Raw genomic sequence first — 23,386 nt, 5'->3', positions numbered from 1 at the left:
TGCGGTGATATCTCATTGTGGTTTTAATTTCCATTTCTATGATAATTAGCGATGTGGACCATCTTTTCATGTGTGTCTTGGCAATCTGAATTTCTTTTTTGGAGAACTGTCTGTTCAATTCCTCTGCCCATTTTTTGATGGGATTATTTGTTTTTTGTTTGTTTAGGTGGGTGAGCTCTTTATATATTTTGAATCTAAATCCTTTATCTGATCTGTAATTTACAAATATATTATCCCATTCTCTAGGGTACCTTTTTTTTCTATTGATGGTGTCTTTTTCTGTACACAAACTTTTCAGCCTAATATAGTCCTGTTCATTTTTGCTTTTGTTTTCCTTGCCTGGGGAGATATGTTCAAGAAGAGGTCACTCATTTTTATATCTAAGAGATTTTTGCCTATGTTTTTTTCCAAGAGTTTTATGGTTTCATGACTTACATTCAGGTCTCTGATCCATTTTGAATTCACTTTTGTGTATGGGGTTAAATAGTGATCCACTTTCATTCTCTTACATGTAGCTGTCCAGTTTTGCCAGAACCATCTGTTGAAGAGATTGTCATTTCCCGATTGTATGCCCATGGCTCCTTTATCGAATATTAATGACCATATATGTTTGGGTTAATGTCTAGAGTCTCTAGTCTGTTCCACTGGTCTTTGGCTCTGTTCTTGTGCCAGTACCAAATTGTCTTGATTACTATGGCTTTGTAGGAGAGCTTGAAGTTGTGGAGTGAGTTACCCCTCCCCCACTTTATTCTTCTTTCTCAGGATTGCTTTCGCTATTCGGGGTCTTTGGTGTTTCCAGATGAACTTTTGAACTATTTGTTCCAGTTTGTTGAAGAATATTGTTGGTAATTTGATAGGGATTGTATCAAATCTGTGTATTGCTTTGGGCAGGATGGCCATTTTGACGATATTAATTCTTCCTAGCCAAGAGCATGGGATGTGTTTCCAATTTTTAGTGTCCTCTTTAATTTCTCTTAAGAGTGTCTTATAGTTTTCAGGGTATAAGGCTTTCACTTCTTTGGTTAGGTTTATTCCTAGGTATTTTATTCTTTTTAATGCAATTATGAATGGAATTGTTTTCCTGATTTCTCTTTCTATTGGGTCATTGTTAGTGTATAGGAAAGCCACAGATTTCTGTGTGTTAATTTTTTATCCTGCAACTTTGCTGTATTCTGGTATCAGTTCTAGTAGTTTTGGAGTGGAGTCTTTTGGTTTTTTTATGTACAATATCCTGTTATCTGCAAATAGTGACAGTTTAACTTCTTTACCAATCCGGATTCCTTGTATTTCTTTGTTTTGTCTGATTGCCGTGTCTAGGACCTCCAGTACTATGGTAAATAACAGTGGGGACAGTGGGCGTCCCTGTCTTGTTCCCGATCTCAGAGGAAAAGCTTTCAGCTTCTCGCTGTTCAATATGATGTTGGCTGTGGGTTTATCATATATGGCCTTTATTAATGTGAGGTACATGCCCTCTATACTCATTTAGCTGAGAGTTTTTATCATGAATGGATGTTGAATTTTGTCAAAAGCTTTTTCAGCATCTATGGAGACGCTCTTGTGGTTTTTGCCTTTCTTTTTTTTTGATGTGGTGAATGATGTTGATGGATTTTCGAATGTTGTACAAGCCTTGCATCCCCGGGATGAATCCCACTTGGTTGTGGTGTATGATCCTCTTGATATATTTTTGAATTCAGTTTGTTAATATTTTATTGAGTATTTTTTCATCTACGTTCTTCAGGGATATTGGTCTGTAATTTTCTTTTCTGGTGTAGTCTTTGCCTGGTTTTGGTATTATGGTGATATTGGCTTCATAGAATGAGTTTGGGAGTATTTCCTCCTGTTTTACTTTTTGGAAAACTTTAAGGAGAATGGGCATCATATCTTTTCTTTATGTGTGATAAAATTCTGAAGTAAATCAATCCGTCTGGCCTGGGTTTTTTTTTTCTTGGGTAGGTTTTTGATTACTGCTTCAATTTCGTTGCTGGTAAAGGATTTCTTTAGATTTTGTGTTTCTTACTTGGTCAGTCTTGGAAGGTTGTATTTTTCTAGGAAGTTGGCCATTTCTTCTAGGTTTTCCAGCTTCTCAGCATATAGGTTTTTATAGTAGTCTCTAATAATTCTTTGTATTTCTGTTCGTTCCATCATGATGTTTCCTTTCTTGTTTCTGATTCTGTTGATGTGTGTTGTTTCTCTTTTTCTTAATAAATTTGGCTAGAGGCTTATCTATTTTGTGTATTTTCTCAAAGAACTAGCTTAGTTTCATTGATTTTTTTTCTATTGTTTTATTCTTCTCAATTTTGTTTATTTCTTCTCTGATCTTTATTATGTCCCTCCTTCTGCTGACTTAGGCCTCTTTTGTTCTTCTTTTTCCAATTTTGATAATTTTGACATTAGACTATTTATTCTGGTTTATTCTTCCTTCTTTAAGTATGCCTGGATTGCTATGTACGTTCATCTGAAGACTGCTTTAGCCGTGTCCCACAGAAATAGGGCTTTTGTGTTGTTGTCATTTATTTCCATATATTGCTGGATCTCCATTTTAATCTGGTCGTTGATCCATTGACTATTTAGAAGCATGTTGTTAAGCCTCCATGTGTTTGTGAGCCTTTTTGCCTTCTTTTTACAATTTCTAGTTTTATACCTTTGTGGTCTGAAAAGTTGGTTGGTAGAATTTCAATCTTTTTTAATTTTCTGAAGCTCTTTTTGTGGCCTAGTATGTGGTCTATTCTGGAGAATGTTCCATGTGCACTTGAGAAGAATATGTATCCTGCTGCTTTTGGGTGTAGAGTTCTATAGATGTCTATTAGGTCCATCTGTTCTAGTGTGTTGTTCAGTGCCTCTGTGTCCTTACTTATTTTCTGTCTGGTGGATCTGTCCTTTGGAGTGAGTGGTGTGTTGAATTCTCCTAAGATGAATACATTGCATTCTATTTCCTTTTTAATTCTGTTAGTGTTTTTTGCACAAATGCTGGTGCTCCTATGTTGGGTGTATATCTATTTATAAAGGTTATATCCTCATGGTGGACTGAGCCCTTTATCATTATGTAATGTCCTTGTTTATCTCTTTTTACTTTCTTTGTTTTGAATTCTATTGTGTCTAATACTATTACAGCTACACCTGCTTTTTTCTCCCTATTGTTTGCATGAAATATCTTTTTTGGATGGTGTATTTTTTGAGGATATTTTCTTAGGCTTTTACAGTGATGGCCATACATGCTATATGTTATAATTCATGCAAGTTAACTAAGAGATGGCCCTTTTTAAATGTTTGTTAAGTAACTATGAGTAACTGAACTGAATTTGATATGAGGAATTTTTTCTTAATCCATGTTCCCAAGATTGCCAGGCTTGTCTCCCACTCTTCAATTTTAGGGTAAAAATTATATTATTTAAGCAATAATTGATTTTTCGGTATTTATTCCCTACTGCAAAACAACGTTTAGAGGAGGCTTTAAAGCTTGCTTTTGTAAAAAGCTGTGTGTTGGATGTTATAATGTGCTTTTAATTTTTTTTTCTCTTAGAACGGAGTTATATACCACCTCACTTAAGGAACAGAGAAGCATCTAAAGGTAGGTGATTAACAGCAAGTTTGTATCCAACTTTTTGTATGTTAGGGAACATACAACTTAGGGAAAATGAGGTACCTGGGAAGTCTGTACACATTTTCTCTTGTTCAAGAACAAGCATTTCCTAACTTTGAAAAGGTTCATCTAATTTTATGTAATTCAGAGTTACTTCTTTTCACCCACTTTCACTAGTATAATTTTACTGTTAACAGTTCCCACTAGTCTGTGGTTGTATCTGTAAACATTGATAACATGATTGATTTTAATTTGAAAATGGGTATGTCTCTATTAAATATGTATATTAAAACTGCACATGTATTAAGCCACCTTATACAGGTTTACTGTAGAACAGTTAAATGCAGGAGTACAAGCTTGTGCACACTTAGTAAGTTGGATAGATTGTCTGATCGTAGCTTTTTGCCTGAACTGCTTCATTTGAAAGGTTTGCTTAAAATGTTATGAAAATCCTGAATATATTTTACTGTTTGTTTTTTAATGTACAGTGGTGAAAGCTTATTAAATATATTGTTAGAATGATTTGTATGACTGAAATTTTTGAAAGAAGGGAAAGGTCAGGAAAAATATTTAAAGCTGAAAGGGAAGAATAAACACTGGTAAATAAGTAAGGGTAGGGGGGTGTTTTAGGAAGGGAGAAGATAAACTATAGCTTGAGGTCTGTGGTTTTCCTGAATGAAACTTTTAAGTGTGTATAGGTCTACCAGAAGGTAACTCAGCTAATGCTGGGTTTTTTTTCAAAGTAACTGCAGAGTTATGAAAAGGGTTAATGAGTTCTCCTCAGTGTATCTTGCTGGCATAGCATCCAGAGTATATTGAGTGTTTTGAAAGGGAGTTGTCAGTACCTCCAGGAGTTTTTGGAACAGATCTTAAAAATTCAACAATCACCCTGCTAATGGCTGTGTCTCATCCATCTGGCAAATGGTGGAGCTACAAATTTAATAAAGTGTCTGATTCTCGTCTTTATCAGCTTGTGGTGTAAGTTTACTCTTAACTTTTCAATGTCTGTAGATGAGCCTTAGAGACATGTCCAATTAGGAAATTAGGCAAGGGAGGAACTGGAGTCTCCTTTTTTCCTTGACATATTTGTGTTCTCCCCAAGCTAGATCCAACATTGTTGTATTTTAGTATTTGACAATAGTTTATGTAAGTGTACCTATACAAATAACGTTCACACCAATTGTTACTTTGGTTTTTTTAATACTGAACTGGGGAGGTGCTTACCAATACCGCATGTAAGGTAAATTCAAAAATAGGGAGATCTTCATGAGAATGGATTGAGGAACCTTTCTGGAAGATCCGAGGGTGTTAAAAGTTTTAACAGATGGACATGTTTACTAAATTTAGGGTTCTTACTGAAAACTCTACCTGCTGCAAATGTTTTGTGGTTTATTCCTTGAGGATCATTTGAAAAAATCCAGTGGTAGTTTTTGAATACAGATAGCTTCATTTTATATATAGGTACGTCTGAAGACATTTAAAAGTGCACTGGAGTCAAATAGAAATATCAAAACTGCTTTTACGAGTCAAATAGAAATATTAAAACTCCTTTTACACTATTTCCATTCACTTAATTTATTTCTTGTAAGAGTAACTAGAACAGTGCTTATGTATTGAAGATGTTCAACTGACTTCTCATATTTATATCGCTGCTGATAAAGTTCCTACCAAGTTGCCTTCTCCAAGTCTTCTAATTGACTAAGTCCTGTTTTCACAGTGCCACTTATTTTCTACAGAGAGCCCATAAGAAGTAGACAAAGCATAATTCAGTGCCTGGAATTTAGTGCTTCAGCCATTATAAAATTTGAAATTTTTTGTCCTAGTATATCTGACCTGTTTCTTACTAATCACGTAGTGTATCTATTCGTTTTTTTTTGTTTCCCTAGGCTACTAACAGGACCTGAGGCTAATTAACCTTTTGTTACACTGGGAATTCCAGAAAGGGTATATTGTCTGGCAATAATACGTATTTTTATTTTACCAACTTTTGTATTATGGTTTGTGAGGTATTTAGGGGTGGGCATAACTAAAATGCTTCCGTAGAGCTACCCTAGCTACTTGCTTACTTCTGAAGGTAAAGATTTGGGAGAGGCACTTGAAATTTCTCTGAGAGAGCAGTCTCAGCTTTTAAGAAGAATTATCTGTGGTCTTTTCAAAATAATCTTATTGGAATAAGCCTAGGTTTTAGGAGTATAGCAAACCATGACACTTGAATGGAATATAAACTGTGTGTTTTATGGTCAATGTAAAAGTACTCATGCAAGTTAACTAAGAGATGGCCCTTTTGAAATGTTTGTTAAGTAACTATTAGTAACTGAACTGAATTTTATATGAGGAACTTTTTCTTAATCCATGTTCCCAAGTTTGCCAGGCTTGTCTCCCACCCGTCAATTTTAGGGTAAGAATTATATTAATTAAGCAATAATTTATTTCTCGGTATTTATTCCCTACTGCAAAACAACTTTTCAAGGAGGCTTTAAAGCTTGCTGTTGTAAGAAGCTGTGTGTTGGATGCTAAAGTGGGCTTTTAATTTTTGTTTTTCTCTTAGAAGGGCGTTATATACCTCCTCACTTAAGGAACAGAGAAGCATCTAAAGGTAGGTGATTGACAGCAAGTTTGTATCCAACTTTTTGTATGTTTAGAGATGAGTTAGCCTAGGGAAAATGAGGTACCTGGGAAGTCTGTACACATTTTCTCTTATTCAAGAACAAGCGTTTCCTAACTTTGAAAAGGTTCATCTAATTTTAAGTAATACAGAGTTACTTCTTTTGACCCACTTTCACTAGTATAATTTTACTGTTAACAGTTCCCACTAGTCTTGGGTTGTACCTGTAAACATTGACAACATGATTGATTTCACTTTGAAAATGTGTGTGTCTCTATTAAATATGTATATTAAAACTGCACATGTATTAAGCCACCTTATTAGAGGTTTATTGTAGTACAGTTAATTGCAGGCATATATAAGCTTGTGCATGCTTAGTAAGTTGGATAGATTGTCTGATCGTAGCTTTTTGCCTGAACTGCTTCATTTGAAAGGTTTGCCTAAAATGTTATGAAAATCCTGAATATATTTTACTGTTTATTTTTAATGTAGAGTGGTGAAAGCTTATTAAATATATTATTGGAATGATTTGGGTGACTGAAATATTTGAAAGAAGGGAAAGGTCAGGAAAAGTATTTAAAGCTTAAAGGGAAGAATAAAGACTGGTAAATAAGTAAGGGTAGGGGAGTGTTTTAGGAAGGGAGAAGATAAACTATAGCTTGAGGTCTGTGGTTTTCCTGAATGAAACTTTTAAGTGTGTGTAGGTCTACCAGAAGGTAACTCAGCTAATGCTGGGTTTTTTTTTTCAAAGTAACTGCAGAGTTATGAAAAGGGTTAATGAGTTCTCCTCAGTGTATCTTGCTGGCATAGCATCCAGAGTATATTGAGTGTTTTGAAAGGGAGTTGTCAGTACCTCCAGGAGTTTTTGGAACAGATCTTAAAAATTCAACAATCACCCTGCTAATGGCTGTGTCTCATCCATCTGGCAAATGGTGGAGCTACAAATTTAATAAAGTGTCTGATTCTCGTCTTTATCAGCTTGTGGTGTAAGTTTACTCTTAACTTTTCAATGTCTGTAGATGAGCCTTAGAGACATGTCCAATTAGGAAATTAGGCAAGGGAGGTATTGAAGTTTTCTTTTTTCCTTGATATACTTGTGTTCTCACCAAGCTTGATCCAGCATTGTTGTACTCTAGTATTTGACAGTAGTTTATGTAAGTATACCTATACAAATAACGTGCACACCAATTGTTACTTTGGTTTTCTAATACTGAACTGGGGAGATGCTTACCAATACCGCATGCAAGGTAAATTGAAAAATAGAGAGATCTTCATGAGAATGGATTGAGGAACCTTTCTGGAAGATCCGAGGGTGTTAAAAGTTTTAACAGATGGACATGTTTACTAAATTTAGGGTTCTTACTGAAAACTCTACCTGCTGCAAATGTTTTGTGGTTTATTCCTTGAGGATCATTTGAAAAAATCCAGTGGTAGTTTTTGAATACAGATAGCTTCATTTTATATATAGGTACGTCTGAAGACATTTAAAAGTGCACTGGAGTCAAATAGAAATATCAAAACTGCTTTTACGAGTCAAATAGAAATATTAAAACTCCTTTTACACTATTTCCATTCACTTAATTTATTTCTTGTAAGAGTAACTAGAACAGTGCTTATGTATTGAAGATGTTCAACTGACTTCTCATATTTATATCGCTGCTGATAAAGTTCCTACCAAGTTGCCTTCTCCAAGTCTTCTAATTGACTAAGTCCTGTTTTCACAGTGCCACTTATTTTCTACAGAGAGCCCATAAGAAGTAGACAAAGCATAATTCAGTGCCTGGAATTTAGTGCTTCAGCCATTATAAAATTTGAAATTTTTTGTCCTAGTATATCTGACCTGTTTCTTACTAATCACGTAGTGTATCTATTCGTTTTTTTTGTTTCCCTAGGCTACTAACAGGACCTGAGGCTAATTAACCTTTTGTTACACTGGGAATTCCAGAAAGGGTATATTGTCTGGCAATAATACGTATTTTTATTTTACCAACTTTTGTATTATGGTTTGTGAGGTATTTAGGGGTGGGCATAACTAAAATGCTTCCGTAGAGCTACCCTAGCTACTTGCTTACTTCTGAAGGTAAAGATTTGGGAGAGGCACTTGAAATTTCTCTGAGAGAGCAGTCTCAGCTTTTAAGAAGAATTATCTGTGGTCTTTTCAAAATAATCTTATTGGAATAAGCCTAGGTTTTAGGAGTATAGCAAACCATGACACTTGAATGGAATATAAACTGTGTGTTTTATGTCAATGTAAAAGTAATATACTTTCGTTACATGTAAACTTAATTTTAAAGGGGGTGTTCATTTAGTACATTGATGTTAAGACCATAAGGTTTCCTTTTTCCCTTCAGTAATTTCTCCTAGAAAAGAGGATTTAAGGCAAGAAAATGACTATTTGCTGGTGAAAACCTACTACCTATATCTTTCAGTTCTCTTTTCCAGTGATTTTCATGAACAATCCATTGACCCTTGGTGTCCTACAGGGATGAAATTTAAAAAGAAGACTGTGAAAACCTCCTTATTTGGAAAGATCAGAATTATGTCATATTTTTTTTCTTTTTCTGTTTGTTTGTTTGGGGGGATTAGATGATAGACACCGGTCAGGTTGGAGTTGTAAAGATAAGGATGCCTACTGCAATTTTGGGTCTCGAGATTCAAGAGAAAAGCCCATTTTCTTCAGTGATCATGGATGTAGATCAATGGGAAGGTAAATTATTGTGTTATTTTGTTGATCTTTAGTCATCCTTAATGGACCATTCTTCTATTGCAAATTTAAGCAAATGTTGGTTTACTATTGTTAGCTCAAAGATCTTTACTGATTTAATATTTTAATTTACATGCACTAGAAATATGCAATTTGATAGTGTTATTTTTATTTGTTTAATCATTTATGGCTTTTTGTGTTGGTTTAAACATTTTTTATGATTGCACAATTTTGATAAACTGATCTTACGAATTTAATATCTGGTTGCCCCTGTATTATTTTTTACAAACAAGACTAAGATTCCTTCTTTTCTTCCTGATCTTCCATTTTTGGGTTTATCAGTTTCAAAATTCAGATGTAAAGTTCATAGTAGTTAAATGTATTGTAGAACTTAATTCTTAGCATGTGAGACTTGTTCTAAGCTGCACAATTGTAGAAAAAGGAAAGAACAATGCTGGTTTTCTAAAGCTGAAAATGTATCCATTATGTATAACCATTGGTTAAGTAGAAGACCTTATTTCACAAATTGAGATGTTAATATTGAATTTTGGCATCTTAAATGTCCTTGTGACCAAAATGTTTAACTAATATATACTTCTAGAAAGATGATAACATGGCTTTGGATAAATGACATATTTTGGCAAATTGCTTGTGGTTAGGTTTGATGATCGTGGACGAAGTGGCTATGATGGTTTTGGCAGTCGTGAAAGGACTGGCTTTAGCAAATTTGAATGCAGTGGACACAGTCGTTGGGGTGACAGATCAGATGAGGATGATTGGTCAAAACCACTTCCACCAAGTGAACGCTTGGAGCAGTAAGTTTATGAAAGGTGTTGATTGTTATGACAACGTACTAGCTAGTATAATATGCATTATAATAATTTGGTTTCAGGGAACTGTTTTCTGGAAGAAACGCTGGGATTAACTTTGAGAAGTATGATGATATACCAGTAGAGGCAACTGGAAATAACTGTCCTCCACATATTGAAAGTGTAAGTTGCTTTGTGTTACTTTTTTAACAATTCTTTATTAAAGTTACTACTGCAAACTTCATTGGATTATGAAAAAGGAGAGACTGATATTTTTTAATGTTACCATTATCAGTAATCTTGAAATAAAAAATGTGTCTAATGAAGAACCAACACTATTTGTACATTAGTCCGCTTTCTTAAAAAATAACATGATGATTTTACCTGAAATGAAAGCAGGTGTAATCTAGTCATGAATAGGTAGGCATTCAGTTGGCTTCTTCCATTCTTGTATTATCAAACAAATTACAATGGATAGTGTATTTCTCATCTTATGTACATTTGATCTGGTTAAATTTCTTTACAGTTCAGTGATGTTGAGATGGGAGAAATTATCATGGGGAACATTGAGCTTACTTGTTACACTCGTCCAACTCCAGTGCAAAAGCATGCCATTCCCATTATAAAAGAAAAAAGAGACTTGATGGCTTGTGCCCAAACAGGTAAGCTCACTTGATGAAGTTTAAAAGTCAGTATCTTACCTAGACTAGCGCTAAAAGTAGTACATTGTGTAGGGGTACCTGAGTACTGTGTTTATTAGCTTGATTTTGAGCTAGGTAAAGGCTAGTTGGTGATGTCTCTTTTTACCTTGTGTCTTTGGATCCTTTGGATGAAATCAGTGTGTCTCATCAGGGTATCTTGGGGAAGTCTGTAACAAATTTTCAGTTTGATACTGCTGCAACAGAAGAAGGGAAGATCCTGTGATCCATAAAAATTAGGTTGGGGAAAAGGAAGAGAGTATTTTGGGAATTGGGGAATGGAGGAGGGCAGGAATAGTAATTTATTCTTAATTTAGGTTGGGTTAAAGATGGCAGAACAGTATTAAAACTTCTGTTTGGATGTATTACAAATTTTGAGTCATTTGAATTTAAAGTTGATGTAAGTTTTCTCAATCTCTGTCATATATGTATTATACGATGTGTATAGTAAGTTTTATAACAGTTAATGCACATTTCACAAACTAACTGCTTCAGGTGTCCACTTGGTGGAGAGGTTTTAACCAACCGTCCTCGTCTGATTTGTCACACTGATTGTGTCCACTGTGTTCATATTTGGCTAACCCAATCATATCACCATGCTTGCCCATCTTTTATACCTAATTGTGGCCTTTAGGTTGACGCCACTGCCTGCTTTCTCAATGAGTTTTCCTGAAACAACTACAGTTTTCCAATGGCAGAGACATACTGGCCCTGAGAACCCTCTTTTGGACTCTTCGGAATTGCTGACTCCTGCTTCACATTCCAACAGTGTATATACCAAAAAAGTATTGAAGTGGAAGTGGATGCAGGATTAAGCAAAATGGTTGTTTCTGTGTAAATTAAAATGCAGAGAATTGAATAGTGCATTGTATAAAATGTTCACAGAAGTTCCTCAGCTGGCACTTTTTGCTTAGCTGTGTAAATATACCATGTTTTCCAGAAAATTAGGCATAGAGTAAAATTTTCGTAGAGTAAAATTTTCTTAACACAAGAGGGTGTTTGGAATACTTCATAAAATGTTTTTCTTACAGGCTCTGGAAAAACAGCAGCATTTCTCTTACCCATCTTAAGTCAGATTTATGCAGATGGTCCAGGCGAGGCTTTGAGGGCTGTGAAGGTAAAGAAATCCTTGTAAGAAGTTTTTTCATTGGAAGACTTACCAAAATATTTGTTGGGACCCTTCTTTCTAAGTGATGCCAAGTGTACTTTATTTTCATTTTTTAAATTTTGTTTTCAGACTGATAATCCAACAGAAAGCCAGTTTTGCATGTAATTTTTAAGTAACAAAGGGAATTTTGATGTCAAGAATTTTTTAAAGAATGAACAAATTTTGGGTCTTTAAGTTTAATTCATAAAATTTCTTTTTAGGAAAATGGAAGGTATGGACGCCGTAAACAATACCCAGTTTCCTTAGTTTTAGCTCCTACAAGAGAACTGGCTGTACAGATCTATGAGGAAGCCAGAAAAGTAAATATGCATTTTACTTATTGTTGCTATTTTTAATTAGTGATACATTTCTGACTACCCAATGAATCCTTTGCTTACAGTTTTCATACCGGTCTAGAGTTCGACCTTGTGTGGTTTATGGTGGTGCTGATATTGGTCAGCAGATTCGAGATTTAGAACGTGGGTGTCACTTGTTAGTTGCCACTCCAGGGCGTCTACTGGATATGATGGAAAGAGGAAAAATTGGATTAGACTTCTGCAAGTAAGTTAATTTCTGTATCTGAGGTGTAGCTTTCTTTTGGTATCGTTAATCTACAATTACATGAGGAATATTATATTGCCTATACTTCCCCCATCACCAAGCCTCCGCCGCAAACCTCATTACAGTCAGTTTCCATCAGCATGTTAAGATGCTGTAGAATCACTACTTCTCTTCTCTGTTGCAAAGCCCTCCTCGTGCCACCACTCCCCATATCATACATGCAAATCATAATGCCCCTGTCTTTTTTAACCCCCTTATCCCTCCCTTCCCACCCATCCTCCCCAGTCCCTTTCCCTTTGGTAACTGTTAGTCCATTCTTGGGTTCTTGGGGTCTGCTGCTGTTTTGTTCCTTCAGTTTCTTCTTAGCTCTTCTACTCCACATACGAGTGAGATGATTTTGTACTAGTCTTTCTCCTCCTGGCTTATTCCTCTGAACATAATAAACTCTAGCTCCATCCATGCTGTTGGAAATGATAGGATTTGTTTTCTTTTTGCAGCTGGATAATATTCCATTGTGTATATGTACCACTATCTTCTTTATCCATTCATCTCCTGATGGACACTTAGGTTGCTTCCATTTCTTGGCTATTGTGAATAGTGCTGCGATAAACTTAGGGGTGCATATGTCTTTTTCAAACTGGGCTGCTGCATTCTTAGGGTAAATTCCTAGGAGTGGAATTATTGGGTCAAACGGTATTTCTATTTTGAGTTTTTTGAGGAACCTCTGTACTGCTTTCCACATGGTTGAACCTAATTTACATTCCCACCAGCTGTGTAGGAGGGTTCCCCTTTCTCCACAACCCCGCCAACATTTGTTGTCATTTGTTTTTTCGATGCTGGCGATCCATACCGCTGTGAGGTGATATCTCATTGCGGTTTTCATTTGCATTTCTTTCATGACTAGTGATGTGGAGCATCTTTTCATATCTCTGTTGGCCATCTGCGTTTCTTTGGAGAACCCTCTAGTTTAGCTCCTCTGACCATTTTTGGATTAGATTATTTGCTTTTTGTTTGTTGAGGTGCACGAGCTCTTTATATATTTTGGATGTCAACCCTTTAATCGGATCTGTCATTTATGAATATATTCTCCCATACTGTAGGATTCCTTTTTGTTCTATTGATGGTGTCCTTTGCTGTACAGAAGCTTTTCAGCCTGGTATAGTCCCGCTTATTCATCTTTGCTTTTGTTTCCCTTGCCTGGGGAGATACGTGCATGAAGAGGTCTCTATCCGGTTCCGCTGGTCTGTGGGTCTGTTGTGGTGACAGTACCAAATTGTCTTGATTACTGTGGCTTTGAAGTAGAGCTTGAAGTTGGGAAGCAAAATGCCCCCCACTTTATTCTTCCTTTTCAGGACTGCTGAAATGGGGGTTCCATGTGAATTTTAGAGTTGTTCCAGTTTGTTAAAGAACGCTGTAGTATTTTGATATGGAGTGCATTAAATTTGTAGACTGCTTTAATGAGTTTGGCCATTTTGACAATATTCATTCTACCTGGGCAAGAGCATGGGATGAGTTTCCATTTGTTAGTGACCTCAGTTTCTCTTAAGAGTGTCTTGTAGTTTTCAGAATAGAGGTCTTTCACTTCCTTGGTTAGGTTTTATACCTAGGTATTTTATTCTTTTTGATGCAATTGTGAATAGAATTTTTTTCCGATTTCTCTGTCTCCAAGTTCATTGTAAGTGTATAGGAAAGCAGTAGATTTTCTGTGTATTAATTTTGTATCCTGTAACTTTGCTGAATTCAGATATTGGTTCTAGTAGGTTTGGGGTGGAGTATTTAAGTGTTTTTATGTACAATATCATGTCATCTGCAAACAGGACAATTTGATCTGACCTCTTCTTTACCAATCTGGATTCCTTGTATTTCTTTGTTCTGTCTAATTGCTGTGGCTAGGTCCTCCAGTACTATGTCGAATAACAATGGGGAGAGTGGGCATCCCTGTCTTGTTCCCAATCTTAGTAGTAAAGCTTTCAGCTTCTCACCGTTAAGTATGATGTTGGCTGTGGGTTTGTCATATATGGCCTTTATTATGTTGAGGAACTTGCCCTCTCTAGCCATATTGTTGAGAGTTTTTATCGAGAATGGATGTTTAATTTTGTTGAACACTTTCACAGTGTCTGTGGAGATGGTCATCTGGTTTTTGTCTTTCTGTTTGTTGATGTGGTGGATGATGTTGATGGATTTTCGAATGTTGTACCATCCTTCCGTCCCTGGGATGAATCCTACTTGGTCATGGTTTATGATCCTCTTGATGTTTTTTGAATTCTGTTTGCTAATATTTTGTTGAGTATTTTTGCATCTATGTTCGTCAGGGATGTTGGTCTGTAGTTTTCATTTTCTGTGGAGTCTTTGCCTGGTTTTGGTATTAGAGTGATGCTGGCTTCATAGAATGAGTTTGGAAGTTTGCCCGCCTCTTCTATTTTTTGGAAAACTTTAAGGAAAATTGATATTCTGTCTTCTGTGTATGTCTGATAAAATTCTGTGGTAAATCCACCTAGCCCGGGGGTTTTTCTCTTGAGTAGTTTTTTGATTACTGATGCAACTTCGTTGCTAGTAATTGGTGTCTTTAGATTTTCTCTTTCTTTCTTGGTCAGTCTTGGAAGGTTGTATTTTTCTAGGAAGTTGTCCATTTCTTTGAGGTTTCCAGCTTGTTAGCATCCAGATTCTCATAGTATTCTCTAATAATTCTTTGTATTTCGGTGGGGTCCGTCGTGATTTTTCCTTTCCTATTTCTAATTCTGTTGATGTGTGTAGAATCTTCTTTTTCTCTTACTAAGTCGGACTAGGGGCTTATTTCGTTTATTTTCTGAAAGATCCACCTCTTCATTTCATTGATTTTTTCTATTGTTTTATTCTTCTCAATTTTATTTATTTCTACTCTGATTTTTATTATGTCCTTTGTTTTGCTGACTTTGAACTCATTTGTTCTTTTTCCAGTTTCAATAATTGTGACTTTAGACTATTCATTTGGGATTTTTCTTCCTACTTTAAATAGGCCTGTATTTCTATACTTTCCTCTTAGAACAGCCTTCGCTGTGTCCCGCAAAAGTTGGGGCTTTGTGGTGGTGTTGTCATTTGTCTCCAAATATTGCCTGATCTCTTTTAAATTGGTCATTATCCATTGATTATTTAGGAGCACGTTGTTAAGCCTCCATGTGTTTGTGAGCCTTTTTGCTTTCTTTGTACAATTTATTTCTAGTTTTACACTTTTGCGGCCTGAGAATTTGGTTGGTAAAATCTCTACCTTTTTGAATTTACTGAGGTTCTTTTTGTGGCCTCATACGTGGTCTACTCTGGACAATGCTGCATATGCACTTGAGGAGAGTGTGTATGGGTGTAGAGTTCTATAGAAGTCTGTTAGGTCCTTCTGTTCTAGTGTGTTGTTCAGTACCTCTGTGTCCTTAGTTTCTGTCTGGTGGTGATCTGTCCTTTGGAGTAAGTGGTCTGTTGAAGTCTCCTAAAATGAATGCATTGCATTCTCTTTCCTCCTTTAGTTCTGTTAGTATTTGTTTCCCATATGCTGATACGCCTGTGTTGGGTGCATGTATATTTATAATGGTTATATCCTCTTGCTGGAATGACCTCATTCTCATTACATAATGTCCTTCTTTATTGCTTTTTACTTTCTCTGTTTTGAAGTCCATTTTGTCTGATACTAGTACTGCAACACCTGCTTTTTTCTCCCAGTTGTTTGCATAAAATATGTTTTTCCATCTCTTGACTTTTAGTCTGTGTATGTCTTTGGGTTTGAGGTGTGTGTCTGTTAAGCAGAATATAGATGGGTCTTCCTTTTTTATCCATTCTGTTACTCTGTGTCCTTTGATTGGTTTATTCAATCTGCTTACATTTATGGTGAATATTGAAAGATATGTATTTATTGGCATTGCAGGCTTTAGATTTGTGTTTACCAAATGTTCAAGGGTAGCGTCTTTACTACCTGTCTTACAAACTTCCTTATTAAGCTATTATACACACAGTCTGATGATGATTTCTCTCCCTTCTTATTCCTCCTCCTCCATTCTTTATATGTTAGGTGTTTTATTCTGTACTCCTTGTGTTTCCTTTGACTGCTTTTGTGCGTAGTTGATTTTATTTTTTGTGTTTAGTTAGTGTTTGGTTGGTGTGCTTTCTTTGCTGTGATTTTATTTTCTGTGGTGACATCTATTTAGCCTTATGAGTGCTCCCATCTAGAGCAGTCCCTCTAAAATACCCTGTAGAGGTGGTTTGTGGGAGGCAAATTCCCTCAACTTTTGCTTTTCCGGAAATTGTTTAATGCGTCCTTCATATTTAAATGATAATTGTGCTTGATACAGTATTCCTTGTTCTAGGCCCTTCTGTATCATTGCATTAAATATATCATGTTGTTATCTTCTGGCCTGTAAGGTTTCTGTTGAGAAGTCTGATGATATCCTGATGGTTTTCCTTTGTAGGTGACCTTTTTTCTCTCTCTGGCTGCCTTTAAAACTCTCGCCTTGTCCTTGGTCAATGCCATTTTAATTATGCGTCTTGGTGTCCTCCTCCCTGGGTCCCTTGTGGTCTTCCAAGGTCTGAGAGACTATTTCCTCCCCCAGTTTTGGGATGTTTTCAGCAGTTATTTCTTCAAAGGCACCTTCTGTCCCTTTTCCTCTCTTCTTCTTTTGGTACCCCTTTAATGTGGATATTGTCCCATTTGGCTTGGTCACACAGTTCTCTGAATGGTCTTTCATTCCTAGAGATCCTTTTATCTCTCTCTGCCTCAGCTTCTCTGTGTTTCTGTTGTCTGCTCTCTGTTCCATTAACGGTCTCTGGCACCCCAGCCAGTCTGCTCTCAAGTCCTTCCAGAGATTGTTTTATTTCTGTATTCTTCCTCCTAACTTGATCCTTTAGCTCTTGCATATTTCTCTGCAGGTCCATCAGCATGGTTATGACGTTAATATTGAATTCTTTTTCAGGGAGTTAGGTTAAATCTATCTCTCCAGGCCCTCTCTCGGGCACCAAGAGTAATTCTGGACTGCACCAAATTCCTCCGCCTTTTCATGGCAGTAGAGGAAGCTGTAGGCAGGTAGCGCTTGTGTCACAAAGTCCTCTCCTGCTTGTTGGTCACCTTGCCCTTCTCCGCTGCCTGTGCCGGTTACCCACACACCAGGAGCAGCTTCTGGTTTTATTTCCTGAGCTGCTGCAGGCGGTGCAGCCATCGGGGCATCCCCGGGCCCTGCGGGGAGAGGCAGGCACACTGGGTGTGCTCTCCTGCGATAACGGCTACCCTTCACACCCTGTCCCAGCTTCCTCTGTCTGTGCCGGGCTGCCACATGCCGTGGAGCCTCTGAGTCTGTCCCCGGTGGCTGTGGAGGAGGCCCTGGGCAGCTGCTGTGGGCGCAGCTACTCTCAGGCTGCTCCCCTGCTGTGGCAGGACCACTCGGGAAGGGTAATTGACAGGAGGCTGTTTAACCACCATGAGGGGCTTCAGAACTGCACTTCTGCTCAGAGTGTTAGTGTTTATGGTGCCTGAAGTTCCCCAGGATACCCAGCTGCTGGTCTGAGTGTGGCTGGATGCTGTGAGGCCTCTTTCTCTTTACGTCTTTCAAAAAGCACTCGCTTTTCTTTTGTCCCTAGGGCACCAGCAGTGGCAACCTGCTCACATGTTTTACTGTTGCGTTTCCCTAATATCCAGCACACCATGTACTGTGTGTCTGTGCTCCCGGTGAGGATGACTAGGGCTTGGTATTTAGCATACCTGGGCTCCCTCACCCTCCTCACTCCAACTCCTCTCCTCCCGCTGGTGGGCGGGGGTTGGTGGAGTGCTCAGCTCCTGCCGGTCCTCAGCTTGTATCTTACCCCCTTCATGAGGCGCTCGGTTCTCGCAGCTGTAGATGTAGCCTTACTGTTTGTTGTACTGTATCTTCTGGCCTCTCTTTTAGGAATAGTTGTATTTGTTGTATTTTCAAAAATATATATGGTTTTGGGAGGAGATTTCTGCTGCCCTTCTGTCGCCACCATCTTGGCCCCTCCTCTGAGATGAAGCTTTTTTAATATTAGTGGTCATTTTGTAGTGATTTATTAGTATTTAGATTAAAACATGAATGATTTTAACTTTCTACATAGTCTTTGAAAAATAACAGTTAGCCTGTATTGGTACAGAGTCAAGTAATAATCTCCTTTGCTTGTGTGACTTAAGTGTATTTCATGTGTTACTTTGTGTAGTAAGAGTGTTGGATAAATGTATCAAGCTTAATTAAAGACACAACTATATTCAACTGTAAGTTTCTCATCAGATCCTAAATTGGGTGTTTTTTTGTAACAGATACGTAGTGTTGGACGAAGCTGATAGAATGCTGGATATGGGATTTGAACCTCAGATACGTCGTATAGTTGAACAAGGCAGTATGCCACGGAAGGGTATTCGCCACACCATGATGTTCAGTGCTACCTTTCCTAAGGGAATACAGGTGTTGTTTTTTTAGAAAAAATACAACTTCCTTTTTTAGAACGTATTTGTTAATAAGTACTTGAGTGTCTTCAGACACTTAAAAAGTTAGAGTAATAATACTTCAGGCTTTTATTTTTCCCTTTTTTCAGTGGCTTGCTCATGATTTCTTGGATGATTATATCTTCCTGACGGTAGGCAGAGTTGGCTCTACGTCTGAAAGCATCACGCAGAAGGTAGTTTGGGTGGAAGAGTCAGACAAACGGTCATTTTTGCTTGACCTCTTAAATGCAGCAGGTAAGGTGAATTATAAGTAGTGTCAGCTAGGTGTAAGAAAGACCAGTTTGGCTCTCCTTAGCCTCTACCTTGTCTTTCACTTACCTTCTTAAGTGTTAAGTTTTTATTAGCTCCATGTGCTTGTTTACCTAGCACAAAATGAAAGCCAGTTAATATTTAGAAAAGGTAATTACACCTGTTGCTGTTAGTAAACAAAATCTTACATACAATTTTTCAGGGAAGGATTCACTGACGTTAGTGTTCGTGCAGACCAAGAAGCGTGCCAGTTCTCTCGAGGATTTCTTATCCTGTGAAGGATATGCTTGTACCAGTATTCATGGAGATCGATCACAGAGGGATAGAGAGGAGGCCCTTCACCAGTTCCGTTCAGGAAAAAGCCCGATTCTAGTGGCTACATCCGTGAGTACATTTTTGTTTTTGGGTTATGCATGTTTGACTATTGCTTTCTTTTAACAAAAGTTATTTTTCAGGTGGCAGCAAGAGGATTAGACATTTCAAATGTGAAACATGTAATCAATTTTGACTTGCCAAGTGATATTGAAGAATATGTACATCGGATTGGTCGTACAGGACGTGTAGGAAACCTTGGTAAAGTGTTTTAGTTTGACACAGAATCTGAAATACTAGAACCTTTATTTTTAAGGGAAGGTTGGACATGACATCAATCAGGTGTCAGATAACAGTTATTTGTATTCCAGTTTAACTTGAATTATAACGTCACATTTTTGAGTTGTGGTTATTCTGCATATAAGTAAAAACACTGAGCAACTTCACAGGAATCCAGGCATTATATACATATTTGGACTCTTGTAGGCCTTGCCACCTCATTCTTTAATGAAAGAAATAGAAATATCACAAAGGATTTGTTGGATCTACTTGTTGAAGCTAAACAAGAAGTGCCATCTTGGTTGGGAAACATGGCTCATGAACACCACTGTAAGGGCAGCAGTCATGGACATTCTAAGAGGTACGGATTGTTTCCAGCCTTCTTATTTTTCTCTATGGGGGTTAAGTAAAATACTGTGCACAATTCGCATACTTGGATAAGGGATGGCCTTAGGAAGGCTGAAGTGGAGTCAAAAATGTTGATGTTAACTGCTCAGGTCTTCAGGAACACTATTTGAGGAATTGACCACATTGGAAACTGGTTTGAAAAATCAGAAATAGTGGGTCTATGGACAGGAATTGTCATTTTATTGAATTTCTTGTTCATTAAAAGAATTCTTCCTTTTAATAGTAGATTCAGTGGAGGATTTGGTGCCAGAGACTATCAACAAAGTAGAGTTTCCACCAGTTCTGCCTTTAGTAGTAGTCATGCAAGCAGCAGCCACAGTGGTGGAGGTGGTGACAGCAGCAGCAGAGGATTTGGTGGAGGTAACATAATTTTTTCCATTTCATATTTTTGGCAAAGACTTCTTTTTTTCAAAGAATAAATTAGTGGAGAAATTTAATTTCTAAAGAACACAAAATCCAATTCTGTAGCTATCTTTTACAACGTTTATATTTAAAGTACTTGAGAAGAAAACTTACTTAAAAGTGCTGGCTGAATTTTTTTTTAATATCTCTTGACAGCTGGTTATGGAGGCTTCTACACTAGTGATGGACATGGAGGAAATTACAGCTTCCAGGGTGTCAGCTGCTGGGGCAATTGAATCTGCTTTACAACAAAGTCATCCTTGTAAACAACCTCATCTGGAAACCACATGTATCTTAGCCAGAACATATCGTGTAGCTTTAAGAACTGCTGTCCAGTTACCAACTGTGATTGTCCTGAAAATTCAACGGAGCTCAAAGACACAAGAAGAAAACAGTAGTCAACAGTCTATTAATAAAGTTGATTTAAAGATTTAATTGATGTAGCTTGGATTAACCCCCCCTCCTGCTTATTCCCACCCCAAACTGCATTTATACTTTTTTGACTAAGGATCGTTTGTTAATTGTGACTTAAACTTAGGACAACTTACTGTTTTGATGTCCTTTTGGCTCACTAATGCCCAAAATGTCAATCGTTCAAATAAAGATACTGAAGTTGGGCTAAAATCAAACCTTGGCACACAGGTCTAATGATGTCACTTAGCAGGAATCATCAATTTGATATAAATGTAAAGGAAAAAACTTGGGCAGTAGCTTGTGTTGAGACATTTTCATAAAGGAAGACTGGGAAGAAAAACATCTTAATGCTGAATTAGTTCAAAATGTGGCAAATTGTACTAAGTGATTTGCTCACTCTATTCTGGTTTGGCATTTAGAACTTTTGAGCCATTGCAGCTATGTTGAGGTGGCAAGTACAAATGTATCCATATATATTTCAAAACATTCTTCAAGCATTTTGCAAGTAATACAACTCCTCTTGTAACGTTTAGGGTAAAGTCAGGCAAATGTGGGCATACTATTAGGAAAAGTGAAGAGGTTTGATAACAAGTGCTTGGAGGGGATTTCATCTTAATTAGATGTTTTTGATGCTGGCCATGCATGAAATTTAAATAGTAGATGACTGACCCATGGCAATTTACCAGTCCTCTTTATGGGTTAGAATTTAGTCTTTAACGCATGCTAGTGTTGATGTTTCTTGGTCAAGAGGATATAAGCAGGATTATACAGCAGGCTTTAATACAGACTCACATTAGTCTGTTAAAACTGCACTGAAATGTTAAAATGGCTTACTTTTGTAGACTTTGTAGATTAGAGTAATAAACAAATCCTTGAGATCAAAGAGGATGAAAATATGTACTCTACTGCACAAGGTGTCATTTCTCTATACTGCAGTTGTATTCTCTCTTAGTTGCATAGGATTCCATTATATTTATAGCCTCTTTCCTAACTTGGCCAAAGACGATTGTCCATCCCTAAAAATACCTCTGCCACTTTGAACTCTCTGCTAATTTTGTGTCTGGAATGCAGTAATCTTTACCAGTTAATCTTGATGATGGCATAATGCAAAAACATCATAAAGTGCAGGAGATTTCAAGCATATTGTGCCTTGTAAAACATAAGTAGTATAGGCATTTGTTATGGTGCTATTACACTTAGTGTAAAGGTTTAGACTCTTGTACATTTTCACCATAACTTTCTACAAAGTTCTTACTGCAGTCAGAGAATTTTATATATGCGTCTTGTGTGCGTGTTTTAAAATTCCAATCTTATTCTGTCTCTTGGACATGGTTGAAGGCAGCTTATTAACTATACATTCTAAAATGTTATTTGGAACCAGAGTCGTCGTTGAAATCTATTTGCACACAATAGATTTTAGATACTTTTTGTTGCTAGTTTGTGTAATATTCATTGAATATTTTTGACACAATTTATTTTTGTAAGCCTAAATGTGTTCTTAGAAAGTTTAGAGAAACTTGACCAGAGGACAGTATGAAAAAACACTGGCACTTAAATGTTGAACATCACTGTATGTGAAAATGTGTTTCAGGGTAGTATGAGCTTTTAATGTTAAGTTTTATTAAGCTTGACTCAGATTAATCATTGGCAGTGTAGCTAGCCAATGATTTCTTGACAATATTTAAGGACAAATGGGCAACTTGAAATTAAAATATGCCAAGGTTTTGATATACTTAAAATAGTCATGAAACATTTGTGAACACTGGTGTGAAGTATCCACATTATCAAAAGGTTCTCTTAGTTTTGTTAAGGTATATGTTTGGTTTGGTTTCTAGTAACTAGCATATTTGCAATCCTCAAACATGGTTATCTTTGGTAGTCCCATAATGAGTGAATTTTCCAATGTTCTGTCCACCAGGAATATTTTCACTTTTAACAAATGTGAAACTTTTAGCAAACTAAAAACAAATGTTGTTGGTAAAACATTTAAACTTTCTAAATGGAGACATTGGACTTCATGTCACTGTAAGATTATTAGTGCTAATTGTATTTGTTTTAGGTGCTACCACTGCATGTGCTGGATTTATTCTGTTTTTATTAAAGTGAAAAGTTGAACTCAGCCTTTTTGTTTTCAATGGTGATTTAATGAGGTAGAAATGAAATTGTACTCTAAACGTGAAGAATTGAAAGTCAGATTTCTTGGTGTTATGCCAAAGCTATTTGTGAAATAGTGCTAGCTCATGAAGCCAGAAGCATTTGTGCTCCTTAATGTTTGGGTAAATGATGGTGGAATTTAGGTTGGAATATAGAGAAGAGGATCTTCATTGTAAGTCACAGAAATATGAAAAGCCCATATGTGTAGTGTGTATTCCATGGATCTAGTTAAGGATCAAGAAATAGATGGACCCTGTTAAGTGACAGCAGAAATGGCATAGGTGTCCAGACTACACAATATCATTTATTTCTGTTCTATGATCATCTATTATTACAACACACTAATGCAGGCAGTCACTAACAATTAACAGATGAAAGAGCAAATCAGTTAAACATAAATCATAAAAGGCTACAAATCTTTTTTTTTAAGGTAGAGAATCTCAGTGTCCTTTCTGTCCTGATGGAACGAACATCCCATCTCTATAGAGGGCAGGGTGAGCGCATTACGGATAAATGACAGTGTATGGTTGGTTTTTTTGTTAGTACCTTTTTGTAAGTGAAACATTTATATTCTATGTTTTTTCTAAATTTTAGTATC

The 23,386-nt window shown here is 36.8% G+C and overlaps 2 protein-coding genes across 2 annotated transcripts in view; both read left to right on the top strand.

The window, feature by feature from the left end:
* The window catches only part of LOC130682203 (cullin-4B-like), a 474,485-nt gene that overhangs the window by 288,939 nt on the left and 162,160 nt on the right, over positions 1-23,386 (top strand). The window lies entirely within an intron of this gene.
* Positions 8,648-20,580, top strand: LOC130682163 (ATP-dependent RNA helicase DDX3X-like). The gene is made up of 14 exons (XM_057496312.1): positions 8,648-8,892; positions 9,549-9,704; positions 9,782-9,881; positions 10,225-10,360; positions 11,428-11,513; positions 11,765-11,863; positions 11,944-12,104; positions 18,385-18,529; positions 18,660-18,804; positions 19,022-19,203; positions 19,275-19,392; positions 19,618-19,771; positions 20,042-20,178; positions 20,377-20,580. The coding sequence occupies exons 1-14, from the start codon at positions 8,885-8,887 to the stop codon at positions 20,454-20,456; spliced, it is 1,707 nt and encodes a 568-aa protein (XP_057352295.1). The 5' UTR covers positions 8,648-8,884; the 3' UTR covers positions 20,457-20,580.

The sequence above is a fragment of the Manis pentadactyla genome, chromosome Y (assembly GCF_030020395.1).
Source record: "Manis pentadactyla isolate mManPen7 chromosome Y, mManPen7.hap1, whole genome shotgun sequence".
NCBI lineage: Eukaryota > Metazoa > Chordata > Mammalia > Pholidota > Manidae > Manis > Manis pentadactyla.
This window is presented reverse-complemented; position numbering and strand designations above follow the sequence as displayed.